The sequence below is a fragment of the Paralichthys olivaceus genome, chromosome 10 (genome assembly GCF_024713975.1).
Source record: "Paralichthys olivaceus isolate ysfri-2021 chromosome 10, ASM2471397v2, whole genome shotgun sequence".
Taxonomy (NCBI): Eukaryota; Metazoa; Chordata; class Actinopteri; order Pleuronectiformes; family Paralichthyidae; genus Paralichthys; species Paralichthys olivaceus.
Genome location: NC_091102.1, coordinates 9435682 through 9457695, shown reverse-complemented (window position 1 = coordinate 9457695; position 22014 = coordinate 9435682). Strand labels below are relative to the sequence as shown.

The 22014-nt window shown below is 38.9% G+C and overlaps 1 protein-coding gene across 1 annotated transcript; it reads right to left on the bottom strand.

The window, feature by feature from the left end:
* Positions 1-7517: 7517 nt before the first annotated feature.
* On the bottom strand, positions 7518-20265 carry cog3 (component of oligomeric golgi complex 3). Its single transcript, XM_069532960.1, has 23 exons — positions 20041-20265; positions 19625-19771; positions 19458-19519; positions 19008-19173; positions 16699-16773; positions 16274-16366; positions 15357-15482; positions 15160-15240; positions 15026-15069; positions 14799-14925; positions 14042-14133; positions 13559-13698; positions 12884-13044; positions 12367-12475; positions 12150-12268; positions 11939-12028; positions 11231-11351; positions 10846-10934; positions 10604-10738; positions 9747-9822; positions 9492-9619; positions 8766-8864; positions 7518-8617 (listed from the first exon to the last, which is right to left on the bottom strand). The coding sequence occupies exons 1-23, from the start codon at positions 20206-20208 to the stop codon at positions 8588-8590; spliced, it is 2478 nt and encodes an 825-aa protein (XP_069389061.1). The 5' UTR covers positions 20209-20265; the 3' UTR covers positions 7518-8587.
* Between the last annotated feature and the right edge of the window lie 1749 nt (positions 20266-22014).

Below are 22014 nucleotides of genomic sequence, written 5' to 3'. Positions count from 1 at the left end.
TTCAGCTGTTATGATGCTCAACCTTTGTATTCTTCATCACTGGGAGTCTGAGCATGCTAAAGAGGGACACTGGGTTGTGTTTTACTTCAGCAACAAACAACAATACTGATCATTTGTCCATTTCTTTTAGAAAGTGCAACATTATCTTTTCTTGACAGTCGTCATGATGCTTGTCAGCGATGACACGACTACTCGTGCACGTTTTCCTCGCACCCTGTCAGGGATCTGACAGGCGTACACCCAGAAGGGACCATCCTGAGGGACATGTTAGTCTAATATGTTATTTCCTTCCTTTAGTTTTCTTTCTTCCCTTCGAGCCTCTGTGCCGTGTGTACTGTATGACACCACATCAGGCAAACAATGCACTTCAATAAGGGGGTTAAAACTTAAAGTAGTTATTGATAAATGCAGTAGAATTTGTACATGAAGTAAATAATTGAAAATTTTTGTCTCTACATGAACTAAATGAGAGAATCTATGTAAAACTGTACGCAGCACAAGATAGCGGCCATTCATTTTGCTGTATGTGCACAGACAAGAGAGAACCATTTTGAAATTTTAACATTTTTGTGTTATTTGTCTCTTTCATGCAGCTCATTTGTCCAGAGAATAATAACAAGCCAAGGCAAGACGTTCTGCAGACAGATATATACGTCCTAATGAAGAGCTCACAGTTACACTCTCTACTTGATGCAGACCTGCATGTTCCACAAAGCGTTTGCAAAACTGCACAAAATAAAGCCACAGAATTACTGTTTCTTTCCCCAGACACAGCAGCTTAGAACAGGAAATAAAAAAAGAAATCCCTCAAAGAGAAAAAGGCCCATCAGATAAAACAAAAGAAAAAGAAAGAATTGGCAAATGCTGATATTATTTATGGCAGTGGAACAACTTCCAGCCTTTATAGCCTTATATTATTCGAAATCTTTTGAGTATCTGGTGCTAATTGTCATTAACAGTTGAGTTTGGGGTTTAGGGGTTTGAATTAATTGCTGTGCCAAAGAAGACATTTCAGTAAACATTACAAATCAGCTCATTGTCAAAAATCTCCTGCCAAGATCAAATCTGTAGAGAAATCCAGCAGGAGAGAGAAAACAAAAAACCACCCGGCTTGTCTGGTTTGTTTTTATGAAACTGAAGCAGTGCACCACCGAATTGAATGATGACTGAGAAACTTGTGAAATGCACTTAATACTTTTCCCTCTCAGTGTGAGCGAGACGTTCAACACTTCAGGAGACCAGAGTAATATTTCCAACACCTGATTTGATTTTGCAGCCGGTTATTGATCTTGGTTTTCCAAACAGAAAAGCACAGGTTGCACATACATCATTTCTGCTATGTGAAGAAAACAAAAAGGTCGACTGCAGCCGCACAGAATTGCTGCAACCACAAATATTCAGATTATTAAAAGTGACCTCTCTCCATCACATCGGCCCCTTAGAAAAAGGACATGTGATCAACTTTTTTTTCCTTAGACTCTTGTTTCTTATTAATATAAAAATTTTATTCTGAGCTGCACTGCACCTTAAGCTTTGGGCTTTCACGTTGTTATGTGGCAGACAATTTAAACGTAAGCACTGCAGAAGACGGAGCAGGAAAACATGACAAAAGCTGCAGATCTCATAGAAACTGATTTGTGGTTCGCACCACATCAAAATGACTAACCAGGATTCTTGTGATAAATTAATGATATTCTATTAAGATCCCTTTGGATTTTTCGTCATCACTTTCATGCAGTGTCAAAAGGAACTTGCAGTGAATATTGTATAGAAGCACGTTTACATTGAGAAAGATCAGCCTAGTTACAATGCGTCTTCCATCTTCTATTTAGCTGATGGCAACATTCATACAATGTCTGATAAACAGAATAGTCAATCGACTGCTGTACTTTATTTTCATTATCTAGTCACTATACAGTATATGACGTGCTAGGAGACTGCTAATTAGTGTTATTCCCAGACCTCTGAATTATTGAGCTCATTTGAGTGTTGGTGTGTGAGTGGGTTACACTTCAGTTTCCAGCATCCACAGATGGTAAAAACAAGTTCTCTATCTTTAATTTTTGTACTATTTTAAATTCATTTTTTAATTCCTAGGGAGGTACACTTCATGAGCCTAATTAAGCACAGTACCTCCAAAGAGGAATGCACAGGGTTTGCAATCCTGCAAACTTTGTCAGAACAATAATTCTTGATATTTTTAAAGAAAAAGTTCAACAATTTGTGTGCAGATGGCTACAAATGACAAAATCTAATAGCCTATTCCACCAGGGAGCGGCCGGATCAGTCTCAAATTCACCCTGCAGCCTCACAACAAGCCCAAACACGCAGCCCGAGTCATCACCTTCTTCTGCCACAAGAAAAACAAGGAGTCATTAAACAGATGGTGTGGCCCCCACCAGCCCTGATCGACACATCATGGAGTCAGACTGGGATGACATGAAGAGACAGAAGACTCAGACTGAATCCACAGAAGAACTGAGGTAACTTCTGCAGCACGATTGGAACAACCTATACCTGCCAAGTATATAAATAACCCTAAAAACTCAAAAACAAACCTGTATACTGAAGACAAATGATTGATTTGGGTTTTTTCTTTTTACTGCACTATGTACAAAGTTCATATGAACATAACTGAAAAAGATAAACAATGTGTTTTATAAATATAATATTTTTACACTTTACATATGTATATACATATACACAGACACAAAGTATCTCAGTGTACCATCATGACTTATCAACTAAATGTAATGGAGATGGATATAAAGAAGAAAAATGATTGAATAAAAGGGAAGGTGGATTTTGAACCTCTGTTTGTTCTCTCACTTTCTCTTGTCCCTGATAATGTGTCAACCGCAGAAACTGTTGCTGTTGCCTTACTATGGTTGCTATGATACACTAGCACAAAGACAAAATATACATATTCTTTTTGACCAACAGAAGCACCTTTTTAAATTTGCTTCAAAATGTTTCATTGTTTATCTGCAGTTTCTCTGCTCAGCTCCGTTTGATAACGAGTCAAGGATATCACAGAGAGAAAGATGCATGAACAAAAAAATCAAAGGAAATGGATTCAACAAAGAATTCTGGAATAGTAAAGAAAATAGGTTAGTAGGTGAGGAAATAAAGGCCACAACAAGAATAGACAAGTAAATAAGCAGATACAAAGCAGTGCCACAAATGAAAAGCCAAGGCAGACCATCAAGATTAATAAGAAAGTAAAACTCGATAACACTTATGACATATGACATTCCAGTGTCTATTTAAGAAATGTTTAGTACCTGTATGATTAAATCTCAAAAACTGAATGCTTTTCATACTGTTGGTATTGCTAACAGGATAATGTAGGGCAGATGTACTGCACTGCATTATATCGTACAGGTGCTTGAGTTATTGCACTTACCCCCCGGTGCATGCTGGGCTTATTAATCTGATAATGAAGAAGTGGCTCTGGTCGAAGTTCACGTGAATACCTGATGATCTGTGCATTTGAAAGCATTGGTGCACAGACTGGAGACATGAGGAAGATTGAGCCGAGGTACAGCTTCCTCACATCCCACCACCCTAATTATGGATCTCTGACCTTGACTGGTAAATGACTCGTGAAAGCCTCTGATCATTATTATTAATTATTTCTTCTTTCATTTGCAGACTATAAATACCAGGAAACCAGAAACACAACGCAGAAGGTTTACTACAACAAGTCCAGGTGAACTTCAATCAACATATTCCTGAATGTTAAATTGGTCTTTCTCGATCAAAAGCGTCATTGACAGATTAAAATGGACAGCGGTGCAGGAGAGGCTCCTCTGAACGGACTGTTTTCATGTTAAACTAACATTCGGAATTCCCTTTGTAGTGAGACAACTGATGAAATGCAATTAACAGATACTGCACAAGCTCTTTTTGTGTGTTTTAGGGGTAATTTCACCCTCCCTGTAGAAACACTGACAGAGTTTTCATAGGCTTGTCTATCCTTGTCACAATGTACGTTTCATCTTCTGAAAGACGATATGACATGGTATCCAGAGACATGGATTTCCAAGGTTCTGATTTATTCATGAAGCGCAAACTGAAGACCTCAAAGAATTTATTAAATTATCAATACATATATATATATATATATCATTTTTTGTGTTTCTTCAGAACGCATCTTAAAACATGAAGTCTGACTTGGAGATATCCCCAGATAATGAAGAGTTGGATTCGCTCAGCAAGGAAACCCCCTCAGTCTGCCAAGGAGAAACTCAAGAGTCTTTGACTAATCAGGACAAGGTACAGAGGAAAATGCCACTTTTAAACTGCTCTTTTTCTTCTCCCAGTATAAATACTCATTTATTAATGGAACATGCAATTACACTGCATTCGTCTCGTATCAAAACGTGCCTGTCACCGCTGCCACTTCTTTTAAAACATGCCAGACAGTAACACAGGTTCTGAATACCCCATTAAGTGGAATATTTGGATGGTGACAGAGAGGTTTTTAAGAGAAGAGAAGTAGAAAGATGGAAATAACTGTGTATATTCCATCCAATAATGTTTTCAGGTCTGAAGAAAGACCCAGTGACCAGTGGTCAGATCTGTTGACCCCAAAGGGGAGAGAGAGAGAGCGTGAGCGGCCAACACTAGAGTACAGTTAATATTGTGTCACTGTTCAAATTAGAAATGACTGAAGGGGAACAACTAAATGTGATTTTGTTCTTCAGTGTCACTGAACACAGCTTTGAGTTGGGAAGGAAATAAGAATATGAAGAAACCTATAATGTGGAGATTTAAATACCACTGAGTTTATAGCATTTAAATATTTTACAACCAAGCCCATCTAATGTACTTGTACCAAATGGCTTTTATATGATTGATTTTTACAATTATTGATGTTTCTTTCATCCTTTTCTTTTGTGATCACTTTAAAATGATGTTGGATTATGCATCTGCTGTCTTTGATTTTATATTTTATATTATATACTTTGCTGTTTTAGATATTTTATGAAATCATTTGTCGTCTTTGATTTTAGTTTATTTTGTATAATATAAATTGGGGTATTTGATATGACATTTAACGAATTTGCCTATTATGTTTTGTGTTGATGTTTTTATTTGTTTTCTTTGAGAAGCACTTTGTAATGGCTGTTTTGAAAGGTGATATAAAAATAAAGTTATATTATTTATCTGTCAGGATTAAGGTGGGTTTTGATTTCCCTGTTCTGTTCTGTTCCAGACTGAGAAAACAGTCATGGTCCTCACAGGATGACATCTAATGACTTTATCCTATTTGTCTACAAATTGCCACGAACACAACAGCATCAGTTGTTCATTGATTTTGTGCTAAATGACATGGCATTTTTACTGTGACCATTTTGGCACATTTACAATATCAGGGCCATTAGCTTTGCTGTATAGTCTTAATAATCTTTTAGTTTTCAAATAACCAGTGTTTCACACCAGATGTTCTGACGTCTGTTCTGTCAGAGTACGTTCTTGTCTCAGTCGTACTTCATGATCCACGTATCTGATCTGCCTCATATGTAACCAACATAAAATTAGACTGTCAATTCTTAATTTTCAGCAAATCTGCATTTCAGCATATCAGTTTTGCTAACCTCATTATTTTACACAACTTGGCTCACTGAATTTGAACTACTTAAATACTTTTGAATGACACTTAATTTACTTAGATATTTAATAATAATAATTTCATGTAAGATAAATATATTCTACAACTAGATAAATTACTTAATGTGAAGTTAAAGTTTTGTCGCATTTCTAAATTGATATTAGGTTTTCTGCTGTGAGACGACATGGAAGTTATTAGAGATGTTGCAGAGGAGTGCAGCGGCTATAAATCACCACTGATATAGGGCTGCAGCAATGTGGAGAGACTAAAGGTCAGGATGGCTCTGGTCCATTATTGGCTCCTAACACTAAATGGTTTTCAAATTAAATTCCAAGCAATCGATCCTCTAATCATACATTTTCGATGACACACGCAGGTTAAAAGGTTTGGATTCCGACGGATCATGATCCGATCATCAGAACTCTAATGCAGGTTACACACCCCATCTACCACTGAGCGATATCTCACCCAGATTACACTACAAGCGCTTATCTTTCCCTTTATTTCATCCACAATATGACACCTGCATTACAGCACAACTGCACGCCACTTTACTGATTAGATTGTCAGACGATGCCTGAACATGAGGAACAAGGTTCATTCACTGAAATAGAAATCATGGATTGTGAGCACATGTTTTCTTCCAATGGAGAAAATGCTGGACATATGTGCAAATCCAAGAGTCTAGCTTGCAGAGTGCCCTAAGATGACTGCAGCTGAGAGCATGCATCAATTAATAAGTGTGTTTGGCTCAAGGACAAGACCGCCATCAATCACTACAACAGGGGTCAAACATCCAGATCGCAACTTGGCAGGTGCTGCATCCTTGGAGGCGAATCTAACTGACAATAAACTGATATCATAAATACTTAATGTTTCATTGTTCCCCTCAGTAATATTTAAAAGCCTTCTATCAGGAACGCTTGTTATTCTTGTATGTGCTGCTCAATCAGCTAACTGGTCTTGTGTGGTGGGCTCAGACGAGCAGCCTTACAACCAGAAGAAAACAGGCTATCTGCTATCACAACAATGTCTGGGTTTGGTATGATTGTAATTTTTATTTCCCACTGTAAATAAACCCGACATTAAATCAGCTTATTATGTTGTAATTAGATTCTACTTTATCGTCCCCAGCTCTGTGTAGAAGAATTTTGAGTTTAGTTTAATTATTGATGAAATTGGCAGCAGACAGATATGAAAACCTGTCTGGGTGAGACAATAAACCCCCCGAGAGGCTTATTGTTCACAAGCTGCTTCTCTTTATTAGGGCGAACCCGACTCTGTGGGAAGGCACCTCCACTGCAGTGACACAGGAGATTTGACAAGACAGTGGAGCTGGCTGGGCAATAATGATCATGTTCACGCTCCGCCCCCTACCAGACGCTCTGCCCGGCACTGAGCCCCCAATGTCAACATCTGCATAGAATCCTGAGAGCACATCTGGATCACTAATCTCAAAAAACGCAATGCACAGCCTAATGTGGGGGCAAAATAAAGTAAGTAAATGTAAAAGCATTGATATTAATTTGCAGAAATACAAGAGATGACGAGAAGATGAAATTTAGGGATTCGGATTTACTTTTTTTTTTTTATACTTGCTTTTTTCACAGCTGCATCAAGGCAATGGTCTGACACCGTCGTGGCCTGACGTGCTTCAGAGGTGTCTGCAGCCGTCGAGTGCAGCGACGTCCTGCTCCAGAACCTCCAGTCCCTCATCACCTATCAAAGGACCATCAGTCCACAGAAGGTCGAGCCCCAGCAAAGCCTCATCTCGCAGATGGAAAGACGACGGCTGCCAATGAAACAGTGATGGTCTGCCAAGGAGACCCCCTTAAGCTTCATTTATAAGAACTGACACCTAATTGTTCCCTGACTTTGAATTCAATGACAAAGAAGGTCATTATTTTTTTCTTTTTAATCAGAATGTTCATAAATAATTTAACTGTACACGTCATTTTACATGGGACACGCCAAAGCAAATGTTAGATTGACCGTGTCCTGTTAGCTCATCTGTTCTGTAAGGACCTGTAGGAAAGACACCCATAAATCATATACAGTGCAAAACTGCAAAGGTCAACAGTCTGTTATGTCTGCCTAAAGTGAAAGTAGAGGAGTTTTGACCAACCTAGTTATAAAAAGGAAAGAAAAGTATAAAACATAGGATTTCATTGTCTTGTTTACATATTTGCAACAGAATAACAAACAAAGAAAAACATTCACAAGAAGAAAAGTAGAACAATCTTTAAGAAAACATCTGACGGGGGGGAGAAGAGCTGAGGGGATTTTGCTATGATCAAAGTTGGACCTGAGCATCCTGTAGCACTTCAGGCCTTTATTATGTTTTATTGAATGTGTTCTGAAGATGGTTGCAATTTAAAACAGAGGAATAAAATATTTTGCAGCATTTTTCTCTTGTTATCCTTCCAATACCCAACAAGGGAATCAAGGCATCTGAATGTGAGCCTGCGTACTGGCCTATAGCTACCTGATGATGAACCCTTTAGTGCTACTTCTTTTAGCCCACCCAGCGTTCTTGTCTTGCACACTGAAATAACTTGCCCCCCTCCCTCTATTGTGTGCAAAAGCTTTTTATTCAAAACGATTTGAGCTGTCAACAATCCCGCCCTCGTCAAAGTGGATTCCTCCCACATGAAAACAACCTTTATCACAACAACACCCTTAAATTTAGTTGCGCAAAACAACCAGCTCAGAACCCAAAATAACACCCTCCGCTTCCCAGTGTGTCGTGGACTTCAACACGAATACCTGAACCTCTTCATATTTGTAGCTGCTTGAGCGTCTGAGAATCTTTGGCCTTGTGCAGGAGTTTTTTTTTTATCTTTGCCATCAGTTCAGCATTCCTGGTTCAGCTTGCAGCTCAGTTGCAGCTCTCTGGTCGCGGCTGGAGTCGGAGCATCGCTTTGCTATCCAGGGGGCGTTTGCCAGCATCGCCACACCAAAACCCGGGCATTACTTATTTACAGACAGCAGTAGGTTGATCTGAAAGAGATCCATGACAAATTGTAAGTGCTCACCATGACTTTGTTGGTTATCTAACATTTACCCACTGTAGTTGGTCTAAGCAGTAGCAGTATTACTAAAACCATGTCAGATGCCTTTGGGCTGTGTGAATTCCACAGAACCGTACCTGCTCCATAGATGGACATGCGATGATTTGCAGGTCTTCTCCGTTGTATTCCTCCTGAAGCAAGGCGAGCAGTCTTTGGAATACCTGCTGGATGTTATTCTGCAAGGAAAAAAAACATCCTATTACTGAGCGCTGCAGGGAAATTATTACTACATTTCCTTCTGGCCTACGTCCCCTCACTATCTTGTTTCCATGTCAACAGCATAATTTTGTTTCTCTATCATGCAGCTTCACCAGGCATCATGATGAACACTACACAGACAGGCCGAGGATTTCACTGTTCCAGTTCAATCGCACTGACAAATTTAGAGCTACAGCCACAATCCCACCCATTTTAAATAAGAGGGGAAGTCAAACATGGAATTGTTATCTATGTTTCTCTGAAATTGATTGACAGGGATTTAAATAAATGTAAGCCACAGATGATTTCTGATGCTGCAACAGGTTTGTTTACACCTCAGTAAAATAGATCTGTAATGTCTATATCTGCGAGGAAATAAAAATAAAAATGCTTTTTATGTGTAAGTTAAGCCCTTCAGCGATAAAACATGTTATTTAGGAATAAATAATTTAAGGATTTATTGATGGTATGTGCAAACACAATAGTAAGCAAATATAGTATATCTACTTTGTAAATACCATCTGAAAGGATTCTTTGTGTTTAAACAATGCTATGAAAAGAAACTGACTCATGCAGTGCATTGGGTTAGTGTTTCTGCCACCCACCCGGACAGGCTTGAAAAGGATGAACTCTGTGTCTCTATTGGCTAAGTACAAGGACATGCTCTGTAAAGTGCTTGGCAGCTTGCTCTTCATCACACGGTAGGTAGCCATCACTATATCGTTGATCTTTGCTGAAAAGAGAAGGAAAAAAAAAATATTGAGTAAAGAAAAGAAAAAAAACAAAGCCCTCTAGCATTCACTTCTCAAGTTTTGATGAATTGCAGTGTGATGCTAAGTGTGTCCTAAGACAAATCCTACCTGGCTGTGCCCAAGGTTGCTGAGACAGGCTGTATGTGGGACCACCTTGGATAGCCATAGTTTTAAGAGCTGCAACCTGAATGCAAGAGTCAAAACAAAAGACTTAATTTGTGCTGGTTACTGTAATCAATACTGAGAAGAGGCTGAGCTGCAACTCAAAACAATTCAGTTCAGAATTATATAGAGCTGTGCTGACATGAATAGAAAATGAATGCTGCTTACAGAGATGAGCAAAACTGTCCATGTCAGTTGCTCCGAAACAGCTTGAGAGTTTTGTGAGATTTCAGTTTTTAACATGCGACAGGCACAAATGTGGAAAAAATATCTCATGATGAAAAAGAGCTTTCGAACATGTAGAGGACACCAAAGAAGATGTCAACTTGCAAAAACAATGATAGAAGACAGAGACTGAAGTTTTAGACTGAAGAGTCAATGTCGGTATACATGTAGCAATATTTATACATCATGTCCTGACTCCTGCATGCTCTACCCAGACACCACCCCTCGTCTGACCGCTCCTGAGATTTTCCTGTTGTTTTTAATGCCCCTGACACAGACAATCTCCTGCTGCGTTCTCTACATGTGAAAGGCAAAGACTTGAGATGGTCCAGACCCAATTATGCTGACATTTTCAGTTCGTATCTTAAAACGGCTTCAGTGTGGAGGGTAAAAATCATGACAGATACACATATCTTGCAATAGAATTAGATACAAAACATTTTAAAAATCCTTCATTGCCCTTCAACAAGTAAATGGCTTTTTAGGTTGAAGGTTTCTTAGGGTAAAAGTAAAAAAAATGAAGGTCAGAATGAGACATTACTGCCTGAGGGTAACTCTGTCTTCGCTCTAACATTCACCTTGGTGAGGAATTCCTCAAGGTTCCCCACGAAGATCTGAGTCTGCTGCTGGATGAACTGCTCACAGCTGAACTTCAGGTGTCGGTCCACATCTTTCTTAGAGTCAATGTAGTGCTCCTTTATCTCCGGTGTTCCCTGGAGACCACAGAGAAAAAGGGCTTCAGCAACTCAAAGTGTGTGAAGTGCACGGTATGTTTAATAAAAAAACAGCAGAAAAGAAAAAGAAATGAAAAAAACACTACCTCCAACAGGAATTCGAGTATGGCATTGTGACTGTTAAGTCGGAAGAATTTGGGAACAGCCTTAGGGTTCAGGATTTTGAAGGCAGCATCTTAACACAAAGCAGAGAGAACACATCTGGGCTGGTGTAGAATTAGAGTGCCCTCTAGTGGCACAACTTTAATATGACCTTGACTGAGATGGGGGTGAGAGGAGGAGGAGGAGCGATTCCTGCCCTGTGAGCCATTGGTTAATGTACATTACGGCGCTGGATTACACTGTAATTTCCACATTAATTGTTGCCACTGGTGCATGTGATAGGCACAAGTTGCTTAATGAGCATGAGAATGTAATGACTGGCTTTATGGAGCTGAACACCAATTTTCCCACCACCTTTAATTATCTTACCTCGTGTTTTCTTCAGGTCCAGTGAGATTTCCTTGATGGCAAAATCGGTGTGAAATGGGGCAATCTGTTCACGCATTATCAGCAGGTGCTTGATCAGGAAAAGTTGTCCATCTATTTGCGTCTACAGAAAGTGATAGCAGACTGTTAACTCCACACCGCAGGCTGCCAAAACAAAAGGGCATCTGCTGACTCTCCAAGCTTCAGAGAACATAAAAAAAGCATGAGCTCTGAGACGATAAGAGATTATGTATAATTAATAACCACTGATTAAGCATAGTTAGAAAGGGATATGTTACTGTGAAACAAAAACATTTATTGCTCTTCTAGAAATAGACATCATCAACATGGGATGGAAACATATCATCAGACCGATGCTGCTGCTTTAATTTGAAGTGTGAGGTAGAAACGTGCCAGTTAGCTCAGATATTGACGGCAAATTTGAAGACGACAGCAGTCAATAAATACAGGACGGTCTGCTGAACACGCTATGGGGTGTAATAAAGCTGTTAAAATAAACTGTAATGACATTCCAGCTACTTTACTTAATGATCCAGTAGCCTGAAGAAATTGGAAAAAAAGAACACATTTTATGGATTGTTTAGGGAACTGATCTTCTAAATGATGTCAAAAACAGCTATTTTGATAACAATCTAAAGTTCAGTAAATAAATAAAATAACAAAGCTCTACTCATAACCGTTGGTGCCAACCTTGTTTTTGAGGATGATATCAGAGGCTTTAAGAAGTGACTGGATGCAGGCAGATAAGGCTTCTTGAGATAAACCCTGGAAGACTGTTCTCTGGAAAAAGACCAAGTCACAGAAAGAAACGCATGAATAACAAATGCAAATGTGGAAAATCTATATATACCACATGGGAGGAGAGTGTAAAGTAGTCGATGAAAAGGGATTGAAGACTCACGTCTATGCATCGGTAAAGCTTGGACAGACAAACCAGTGTCCGTCTGACAGTAGGGTACCACATGCCGTGCAGATCAGCAGGAGAAATGGACGTCTGCAGGCGCGATGCTTCTACATTCCCTGTGTTCATTGTTCAAAAAGGAGGAAAAGCCATCAGGCAAACGAAAATCACCCCAAGAGCTGCAAGAAAGTCAGTGTCACAATGAAGACACACTGACCAGCATTACTGTTTCTTCTTCCATCAGGATTCTCAAGCTGTACATCAGAAAACATCGACTCCTGCGTCACCTGCTTCATCTGCTCTTCCTTCAAGCTCTGAGCAATTTTCTGTTTAGCACAAGAGAGAAAAGGCAAAAGGTCATATCAGAAAGGTTAGATGCTGTAGGGGTATGTTTTCTATTTTTACTTCAATAGGGGTTAAATAATTATTGAGACTTCTTAATTAGGAAATCGACAGGTTTAATAGGTTGGTTTTAACATGTTGAATTTTGCCTGTAAGATTTGATGTACAGAAAAAAGCTCACATTAAAAACAACTATTTTTTGACACACTGTAAATGTAACAATGTATCAAAATAAATGAATGGATGCAAAAACCAATACATTAACAAAATATAGAAATATTTTATTACATCCATGTTTTGAAAGACTGCTTGAGTAGAGTTTTAGTTTAGTCGTGTTTTTTCCTTATACAGATAAAGAAAGAGAAATATGCCTCTGAGGATACAAGACCAACCTCCATCATCTCCAGTTTCTCAGGATAGGCCAGATCCCCTGGAGCTGGGTTGTAGCCTGTGATATCAGTCTGGATGTAAATGTGGGTCCTGTAGACCAGCCGCTCTTGGACATCCTCCAGCATCTGCTTCACCAATGCATCAAAAGCCCCCAACTGAGCAGCTGCACGAAGGCACACACGGGTCAATTTACAGTTCAACCTCCAGTTCAAGCTCATATAGTTCAACACTTTGTTGTGAATAGATCCATCAAACACAAGTGCTGCAGGGTCTAAAGCAGAAACGTGTGTACGTGCGATGTACTCTTGAGTGATGTTCTTGGATATGATGGGTTTGTGATGGAAAATCAGAACAGCAAAATGAGAACTCATACGTTATAAAAAGTATTGTAACATAGAAACCATCATGTTCATTTGCTTCTTCTCAGTATAATGAAACTAGCTACAACTAAAGTCATTTATTAGTGAGCTGATCCACATTGTCTCATATTTAGTAAAGTCAGGTTTTCTGGTTTTATGTTGGCAAATAGATAAAATGTTCAATTATTATTTATGAGAATCCCCCCCCCCCCCCCCCCCCCCAACAAATCCTGGCACAGCTGCATCCTGGTGACTCAATTCTAAACACACCATGTGTCACACAAGAATCTTTTCAGGAGAACAAAAGCTATAACCTACCATTGTTATGAACATGGTCTTCCAGCATCTCATTGTTGAGAATGCTGCAGAGCTCGGACAGGGTTTCCAGGTGGATAATGTGGATGATTAGAGGCCGCAGGACGTCATACAGGGACAAACATAACTGCTCTAGCAGTTTGCTGTTGAGACATTAAAGAAAGAAAAAAAACACGTTTGATTGCTTTGGATGGCTAAAAATATGATTTCTGAACAGTTTCATTTATGTTAGGAATAAACATATGAGCATATGCAGAACCTTTTTGAGCTTTAATAATAATACAAATTGTTTAAATAACAATAATACTTTTAATTTATTCAGTGCTTATCAAGGTACCTAAGGCCGCTCAACAGAGATTGGAAAAAAAAAAGTATTTCAAACACTGAACACATTGCACAGCACAACACCTTCAAACACAAACAAAACAATGGCTCTGTGTTTGTGTGCTCAGTGATCATGTTACTAATGAGGCAGGTGTTACTCACTCCAGTTTAGATGTGGGCTTAGAGAAGAACTCGTTGTATAGTTGGTGCTCATCCTGGCAGACGTGAACCATAAAGGCACAGCCACTGCGAACCTGCTCAAACACAAAATAAACATCATGATCAAGCGCTGCACTGCCGCAAATACTTTGTTTCTGCTCCACTTCAAACAAGCACACGCATCCTCCCCCATAAAATACTGTGGACAACAACTGTATTACAGCAGTCATTAACAAGATGCATTACCTTTCTGGTTGCATTTTTAAAAAAAGGCGGACAGGGAGTGTGGCTTTTATTAGGTTTCATTGCAGGAAATTCTGACCTTTAATTATAGCAGCCCCATCAAGCCAATTAGTGAAGTGTTTTAAATGCCACAACAGTGTCGGACACTGGCTGTCCAGGTGTCAGAATATGATCCGTTTCATCTGAAGTATTAATTTGAATAAATATATTTCACCATTAGTTAGGTCTGTTAAATTTTGCAACACAGGAGGAACACCAGGATAATAAATTACAGCTTTATGGATGAGATATAACCGATGGTCTACCAACAACAGAGTCCCTACACAGCAGTAAGTCCTAGATGCCTGCTGTACAAAATCTAAGCTTGTGCTCATTTATCATGTGCACAGCTTTGTGTCCGTACAAAACACTCCAGTAAATTTCCCAGAGGGTCCATACTGGGCATTCTTTGCAAGCTCAAAATGTCATTTTACAATATCTAAAGGGCAGTTCACACTTTGAACTGCTCATGCCTTACCAGGGCACAGTGGTCTTTGCTGTTCTGGTTTGTCAGTTCAGTAATGGTGGATGTGATGCTGGGACTGAGCAGCTGCTCTCGCTGGTCAAGGTAGCACTGGTGGATTTCGTCAAGGAGCTGATGGTATCTGCTCGCATCAATACAAGGAGGAATGAGTTAATTTCGCAAAAAAAAAAAAATATATATATATATAACAGGAGCATCAATCCTGAAGAAACAATACTAACTCTGGAATCTTCTCTGCTCGCTGTTCAACCTGTTCAATCAGTGACTGAAGGAAAAAGAAGACGTGAATGAAAATCTCATTCTAATACAGAAAATGGTTCATGCAAAATGATGTGCTGCATAAAGAAATACTTACCCTAACTTTAGGTGCAGCTGCTCTAAACTTAACATAATAAAGTGTAAAGGCGTTGTCAGCGTTGGTCAAACCCATTGGATCCTGAGGGGCAGAAAAAAAAGGGTTAAGTATTGACAATGAAATCTGCACATACAGTATCTGTGCTTCTATACAGAGCTGTTGACTGTGTAGGGGGAGGAAATGTGAGGTTTTCTCACCCTTTTCGTTAACTGGCTTGTAAGATTCTGCAAAGTGTTTACAATGTGGATCTTCATGAAGTGCATAGCTTTAGAAAGACATTGTTTAAACTTGGCCAAATAAACCGGGTAGTCCTTGAAGTTTGGCTGCAATCAAAAAAAGACAAGCATTAGAAAGTTGTAAGTGTGGTGACAAAATGCATGGATTACATTATAAGCACATTTCTGCAGTAATGACATAGTTCAACGATACAGTTAGTTAAGTCTTGGTCAACATTTCACATCGGAAAATGATAAAAACCTCACAAGACGATTTGTAGCACAGTGGGTATAAGGCCTTGTCTACATTACTGCAGATATTTTGAAGAAGTATTTGGACCAGAACACAAAAATGACTATAACCGCTCAAACAAGCATGCCACGCCAGTAGGTGGCGATAAAATTTATGTCAACAATTTGTTAAATAGAGACGAACATTGTGGCTAGTTCAAGTGATCTGATTCTTCTTTGGCCCTGGCAACTTAAAAAATCTAAAAAACAATACGTCATTGTTGTTTGTGGCGCATGCTCATTACATAAAAACAACAGTGGGCAAGCGCGAGATAAGCTGTGATTTCATTGTTTTCCATTTTACACGTACACACAGATACACTGAAACAGAAACTTTGAAAATCTGCACTCTGGAAAGCGTTTGTAAAGATCTACGTTGTTGACAAGAGGCTCAAATACAAAGCAAATATAAATATGATTTATTTAGATTTTGCTAAATGTCTGCATAAGTGAAGAATAGGCGTAAATGTGCAATTATTTAACAGGAGGTATTCTAATGCATTGCTTCTTGAAAACAAAAACTATGATCTAGTATATAATTTTCTAACGCTAGCAATAAAATGAGATCAACACAAACAGAAATTCTGTCATGGGTGCAGGCTGCTTACATGTGAAGAAACATATTCAATGCAGTCATCCAATTTCGACAGCATTGGTATAAAGCCTTCACTATTTACAGACAAGGTTGGCGAGTTCAGTTTCTGCAATGACAAAGAAAATGTTAGGTTCAAGGTCTTAACAAAAACAATTATAATCTTCAAGCTCTTGGTCATTTTTTTCTTTTCCACCTTCAAAGATTTCAGATGGGGTGAAAAAGTGTCTTATTCAGTAAATACATTTTTATAAAACTCTTACATTAGAAACATAGCTTACATTACATTAAGGATAATGTTTTAATCAGTAACATAGCTGCTGGTTTATAATTAAATAAGGCTTATACACAATTAAACAATGAAGTGACACGTCATTGACGGTACATGCATTCAGTTTACAAATGTTTAAAGATGTATACACAAAAAGAAACACAGCCTACCGTGTTGATGTTCTCCAACTCATTAAAATATGACAGTTTCTGCTGTATGTTCTCTGCCAGGTCAACAAGCTCGGACTGCGAAGACAGAGTGACACAAGGTTTCTACATTGTGATCGGAAAGATCTCAGACCACTTTAACTCATGTCACATTTTATTATGTTGTAGCCTTATGCTATAAATCAAACAGAAATTCACTTTTTCTATCTATCAGTCAAAACGTTTACAGGCAGTTCTCTGTGTGTCTGTGTGTGTGGGTGTGGGTGTGTGTGTGTGTCTGTGTGATCATAAAATGTGTTCCTGGAGAAACAGACAGTAGCAGGAACTAACACAGAGGTGTTTTCGAGAATCTTGGCAGCTGTTCAAACAAGTATTTGAAAAGCGACTCAATGGATTTGAAACAAAGCCATCAAGATGCAATTGAAGTCTGGACTTTCAACTTTATTTCAAGGAGTTTAATAAAACATCACATCAAATATTTAGGAATTACGGCCATTTAAAACAGTTTTGTATCGTTTTTTTTCCTGACATCCTTCTGTTTCAGAAGCTTAGAGTAATAAGACAAATTGACATCAGTCAATCGGTTTCATGGCCAGGCGTGGTGTTCCCTCATTATTTCATGACAAACTAATCAGACAAAAAAAAGCCTGGAGTTGATTCCAAGTGTTGAATTTGCATTTGGTAGCTGTTCCAAGAGATCTCTCAATATTCGGTCCAAAGAGTTGCTGGTGCAGGGTGAAGGAGGCCATCATTAGAGTGAGGAACCAAAACAAACCTCTCAGGCAGATGGCAGAAACTTTGAGAGTAGCCAAATCAAGTATTTGGTTCAGTCCTAAAAAGCGGGAAGGCACTGGCAGGCTCAACAACACCAAACACCCTGGAAGACCACTGAATACAACTGAAGTGGATGATGGCAGGACTCTTCCCGTGGTAAACAAAACTTTTTCACAAGAACTAGCTGGTCTCAAGGAGGTAGACATTGTCTGCAAGTCCACATTCAGGCCTTCATGAAAGTAAATGAAGAGCGTTTACCACAAGGTGCAAAACACTATAACACTCCAAAACAAAAAGTCCAGAGCAGACTTATCCAGAACAAAGCCCTGAGCCTGCCATGGTCTGAAAAAGACTCTTTAGACAGATGGAAACAAGATGAACTTGTACCAGAATGATTGGAAGAGAAGGAAAAGGAACCGCTCAACATCTAAATCATCTGTCAAACATGGTGCAGGTAGTTTTAAGGCCCAAGCATGCAAGGCTAGATGAATGAAATATTCTCACTCATTACTAATCTAATGGCTGATGTATTTGTAATGTTTAACAGGGATGAATAAACACTACTACTTTATAAGCAGATCGATTTCATCCAAGATTATAATATATATCTCAAATTAAGGAAAATGTTATTGCAGGTGGCATTGGCGACACAAGATTTAACAAGTTAACTTGAATCGAAGACCAAACCTATGAAACAACCATTTAGAAATAACATGCACCCCTCATTTAGCCTGTATGAGGAAATTAGAGAAAAAAACATTAAAATAGAAGTGCTGAACAGAGCAGTTGAATGAAAGGGGGTAAAAAAAATCACTACATGGAGTGATGCTTACTTCAGAATGATTGGAAACACCATGAACTATCAAGTTCAGACCATCATGACACAGATAAAAGCTTGTCTGAAAATAAAATTGCTACCAAGCATTCTGCAGTCTGCTCTGTCTGGGGCGTATTTAATATGTTATTGACTCTGCAGTTTTCATTGTTTTTCTATCTATTCTTTGCCTTTTTGTACTTATTAGGATATAACAGCAAAAGTGAGTCAGGAAACGTGGTGAAAGACAAAGAGAATAACATGCAGTAAATGATCCGGCCAGCCAGGAGTGGAAAACGCTCTTTAAGGCATAAGTGCCCATGAACTGATGGCTTTAACTATTCTCCAATTGGGTGGCCCAAGCTTTTTTTTTCACTCTTGCAGGCTGATGCTCACAGATATAATGATCACGGGGGGCACTGGTGCCAAACCCAGCTGACATGGGACAAGCGGCACCATACACTCTGGAAAGTTCAGTATATATAAACTGTTCACGTAGTATTTTATTTTAAATATGTCAATATGTGTCAATGTCCACGGTAATACGTGCTACAGTTGGTGTAGTTTGCCATTACACACACACAAGATAAAAAGCACTGGTTGAAAACAAAATCGGCCATGCTGTTGAGACTGATAAACATTTCCCACTGATCATGTCTCACCAATAGACTGGTCATATAAATAAAGCAGGATTTAAACACAGAAAGAACAGCAGTCATCCTACCTGTTCTTTTAGGAGTTGTTCACAGGCTTCATGCAGGGTCCCAGTCTTGTTGGACACAAAGAGGTATTGTTTCTGAAGGGAGTCCAAGTGCTCCAGAGCTGCACTGACATCAGTCAGAATAGCATCACATTGTTCCTGGTAGCAGTTTAGATCATCTCTGGTTCTCCTGAAAGGAAAGCAAAGCGTCATCTGTGATGTTTTGCATATCAGTTTTATCTTTTTTTTTTTTTTATCTTGAGCAGAAAAGTGAATGCAGTTATCCCTACTCTGACATTTTCAAGATGAGCTTATAAAACACTCTGCTGTCCATGGGTGAGTAGAAGTTCAAGTGTCATTAAAAGTTGCACTGGAAAAAACTCTGCTTTGTTGAAGTAGTTTGTTTCAAGAAACATTACTCAATTACAAACATGACCACACCACCTTGGATGGAGCATTAAAAAGTGGAAGTACCTGTATTGAGCGCTGTCATCCTGGTCCATGTTTGTCTGTAACTTGGCAAACCAGGCGAAAAACTGCAACACAAACAGACATTGTGTGAAACCCACACATTCCACTGAGCTACAGTGAGCCTCAGTAGTAGCTTCAGCCCTGTTTGATTTCTGACAAACACAAGTCACCTGCTGTGCAGTTTCTATCCTGTCACTCTCCATGTCCAGCATCTGGAAACCTTTGAGCAGGACGTCCTCCGTCGAGGCGGGGACAGTGGCTGTGAACGGGGACTGTAAGGACCGGGACGACAGGCTGCACAGGTCCTCAATGGGAAGCTGCACAAAACAAAACAGAGCTCAACAAGCCTTCTGGGGAGGATGCTAACTGGTTTAGCTTGACGTGGCTTGGAGCGAGTGTAAACACAAGCTTACTGGTTAGCCTACGACTTATTATTCCCCATTACATTGACTTTAATATCTCGTTAACATGGCAGTGGTTTGAACAAAGTTCGCCCAGAGGCAGCTTCCTCGTTAGCTTCACCTCACTTGTGTTTGGAAAGTAGGATTAGCAAAACTGTTAGCTAGCTAGCTGAGTCACATCTCACCTCGGAGGGGACCGGGAGCGTCTCGGCCGCGGCTCGGATCTCCAGCACGGAGTCCATCTGTTTCTCCGTGAGAGGGGCCGTGGCGTCGCCGCGGCGGTCCCACAACGACAGCTTCTCCCGGGTTTCCTTCTCCGTCAAGTCCAGCAGCGACTGATCCGTGGACGCCATCGTCGCGTCGGACAGCGGCAACGTCAGCAGCCACTCACAGGTACTTCCGGTCCCGGGAGCGTGGGCGGGGCTTCGAGAGGAGGCTGAACCAGAGTTCACCCCGTGGATGTAATTATAACTTTATATTATATTATATTATATTATATTATATTATATTATATTATATAGAGCTCCTTAAGTAAAGCATCAAAACTATATTTTAGCTTGAAGTCCTACTATTTAATTAGCACGTTATTTTTACTAAAATGTACTTAAAATTACTAATTACAAAGGTAATAGTGGAAATGTTAGCAGTATTTTAGTGTTTTACTTGCTTGAAATAGAGCTTTTTTAATTACTTTGTATTTGTTTCTGTAGTTTAGCTCAGTGGTTTCCAACCCAAGTGCCGGACAACCCTAAAAGGTCCCTGGATAAATCTGGAGAGTTGTGAAATGATTCATAAGTGAGGGAAGAAGAAAAAATAAAAAGGAAAGACTATTTTTTTCTAACCTTTGCATTCTTATATTGTTGAGTATTACATTAGATGGTCATTTAAATTAAAAACCAAGTTTAGATGGAAAATGTCTCTTTGTTGCAGTTGCAAACAACACACCACAAGGGGCTACAACATTGGCTCTCTGTCAAAAATGTTGTCGGGAGCCTCTGACTCACTTTGTCAAGGCATATTATTTTGTAAACGTATTATATTGTTTGCTATAAAATCTACATCTGAAGCTCTCAGGTCAGTGAAGTAAGATGTACAATATAGCTTCTGAACTTGGCAGGGTTGCAGTCAAAAACAGTAAAAGGTAAAATTGCATTACTCAAATAAAGAACAAGGATGTCACATTTATATCAAAACATCTATAATAGTAGTACCTGCAATAATCAAATGTTTATGACACAAATTTTAAAAAGTTATGTAAAGTGCAGTGTTATTATCCAGATGATAGAATAAAACATCTTGTTTGAGCTAAATCAAATTCATATATATTTTAATTACATTTTATACATTTTGTCTGTCAAGTCCTGTGCTATATTTAATATGTTTGTTGGGTTTTTTTTCCTTTTGCTTTTCTTTTTACTCCGTTTTTCATGTTGTATTTGGACAGATGTGTTTATGTGCATGTCAGTTAAAACATAATAAAAATCAAATCATTCACTTTGTGATAACATTTATTTTTTATCATCAGTACTGAATCTACTGAGAAATACTGTGATTTCTCCTCACATATCACCTGAATGAAAACTTAAGCCTCTATATTCTGCTCCTCTGTGCTGCTCATACCATGTGTTTGTTATATTTGATCAGTGAGATTTCTGGGTGGGACAGACTGTGGCTTCAAAATTTCACAAAAAACTTAAGTCCAGTAGGTGGAGCCCTGGGGTGCATTTTAAGTAGGCTATATAAACTGATATATTCACTAAAGCATTTGATCAGATTTACTGTGAGCATTAAAGTCAAACTTTTAAGACAGTTTTTATTTTCCTACAATATACGGCTTGTAGGAAACATCTCGATCAACGTTGCCTTTGTTTAGGCATATAGAGGATAAAGCAGCGAAGAACAAAATAAAGGCCTTTGTTTGAATGTGTTTTTCCACAATTCTGTGTATAGGATAAATAACTAAAAAATAACTTTGTTTTGCAGTGAATGTTGAATGATGCACTTATATTCTTTTAATTATTACACTATCAAAATAATCAAAATATCTTAACTTTAATACTTTTTTGTAATTATTTTACAGTCAAAACCAGAACTATGCATTTGGATTAATTCTATTTACAGAAATAACTTTGAGCCCCACTTCAAAAATGCATAGATCT

Coding starts and splice junctions, on each gene's coding strand:
- cog3 (XM_069532960.1), bottom strand. CDS start 20,208: ATGGCGTCCACGGATCAGTCGCTGCTGGACTTGACGGAGAAGGAAACC. Junction 8,865..9,491: donor TCCTTTTCAAGCCTGTCCGG/GTGGGTGGCAGA, acceptor TTTTCCTTGCAG/AATAACATCCAGCAGGTATT. Junction 8,618..8,765: donor CATGTCCATCTATGGAGCAG/GTACGGTTCTGT, acceptor GATCTCTTTCAG/ATCAACCTACTGCTGTCTGT.